Genomic DNA, 1926 nt, shown 5'->3' on the forward strand with positions numbered 1-1926 from the left:
CCATCTACGTCCTGAGGACCTCGCTGCCACCGTCCAAGCGTGCTTGGCCCCGGCAGATGAACCTCAGGATTAAAGGGTGGGCTCAGTTCCGCGCACACTGTGTCTCACCTAAAAAATCCAATGCGCAGGCTGGAAGGTGGAAAGACCTTCCCCGGTTCTTCGTTCGCGAAGAGACTGGCCATTACATTTGGGGTTTGGAGGAGTAGTCTGCCAGTGTGCCTCGGCTGAGAGGCAGCAGCTAGGCGTGTGCATGCATGTGTATGTGTATGTGTGCTCATGGCCTGCTGTGGACACAAGATGAAGTGGCAGCCTGGACTGTAGTGGAAGAAATCATGCTTCTCTCTTTAAATGGTTTTCACCTCAGAGCTGCAGCCGGTGAAATCCCAGTTAGCCTACCACAGCTGAAGCACAAAAGCTCATTACACTGGTGGTAATTCACTCAAAGGCATCTGAGCCCACAGGTGCATTTTGTGCCTCTTTTTATACATGTTGCTCTGACCTTCTCTCTTGTCTTGTTCAAGACTTCTGCAGTAGAGGCTTGGTGGCCAAATGGACATGGAAAGCAAACTGGATACAACATGAAAACAACTTTTATCATGGAGGCAGGATACCAGATTGAGAAATTTTCAAAGGTGAGGCCTTCTGCTTAATTACATCTGACATTGCACTGTTATGGCCAGGACATCTGCTCTGCATAGCAGAGCTCTTAAATATTTTGTTGCATTGTAATATGCATGTGAAAAAGCTAATGAGAAATAAGGTTTTTTTCATGTCATAATGTATGGTACCTGTTAACCTATTTCTCGTAATCTGAGCTTGTATGAATGTCTTTACTTGTATTGAGAGTGGAAGATGGCTTACAGTTAGCTGGAAATCTCAGAAAAGAGATATACTTAATATCCTGTGCTGTTGGCTTTGTATCATGCACTGAAAAATCCTTTTAGATTTCTATAAATTGCGTGAAGGTTTGTTACTGAGATTTTTTTTATTAATTAAGTTTTTAAAAAAGTTATGGGATAGACACACTTCTAAAAGCTTAATGTACATTCATTTATTAGAATGTTGGTAGATGTGCTTCATGTTTAAGAAGAGGTAAATCTTAAATATGACCATGAAGGTAATTTTTGGGGATATTTGCATAGGAATTCCTGTAATACACTGGCTATTTAATTATCTGTTTGGTTTTGCTAAGAACACTAGAAAGGTAATTTCTGCTTGTCCATTAAAAAGAAGAATCATAGGGATTAGGCTGGGCTCCTTATGCCATCAACATGTGGAAATAACTAAGTAAATTTATGCATTTATTAGGTGGTTCTGATGTATATTGCTTCACTAAAAATTAATCTGGTCCCCAGGCATCTAAAACTGCTATTTGCTGTAACATTTGTTCATGTGACAAAACCCTATGAAAAAACAATAGCTTCTGGAGTCCCAGTCATTATAGGACTAGCCCTTAGTTTGATTATGAAGTCATAATAATAATTCTTTGCTATTATTAGGGATACAATTTTGAAACAATTAAGCACATTATATTATTCTTGGAAAAACTAGTTATGGGAAATACAGCTATAAAGCCTGTAAAAAGGAAAATTCTGTTGTTACCGTGTGAAAAATGCACAACGATAGGAAAGCTAATCAGTTCCATTTGCGTGGTTGTGTCAGAGTATTTCCTAGAGCTCTGTGGCATGTGATCGTAGGGACTTCATGGTCTTCCAGAGATATTCAGAAGCCTTTTCTTTTTTTTCTCCTTAAGGGAAAAGAGGGGAGAAGGAAGCAAATGCACCACATAGTGTGCATTATAAATCAACCAGCCTTTAAAGCTTTATATTGTTAAGTCTAGTCCTCCTTAATGTGTTTTGTGAATCTCTGTCTTGGATTCTGACAGATGCACCAGCACACCATCACCCCCACCCAGAGCTGTATGAG

General features: G+C 39.9%; 1 protein-coding gene across 1 annotated transcript in view; it reads left to right on the plus strand.

Moving 5' to 3' along the window:
- The window catches only part of MANBA (mannosidase beta), a 48792-nt gene that overhangs the window by 20920 nt on the left and 25946 nt on the right, over positions 1-1926 (plus strand). Inside the window, exon 7 of the mRNA XM_027904095.1 lies at positions 522-632. Coding sequence (XP_027759896.1) covers positions 522-632 — 111 coding nt within the window. The remainder of the gene's footprint in view (positions 1-521; positions 633-1926) is intronic.

Source organism: Empidonax traillii, unplaced genomic scaffold, assembly GCF_003031625.1.
Source record: "Empidonax traillii isolate 1590-97213 ecotype Southwest subspecies unplaced genomic scaffold, ASM303162v1 scaffold1008:size296636, whole genome shotgun sequence".
Classification (NCBI taxonomy): domain Eukaryota; kingdom Metazoa; phylum Chordata; class Aves; order Passeriformes; family Tyrannidae; genus Empidonax; species Empidonax traillii.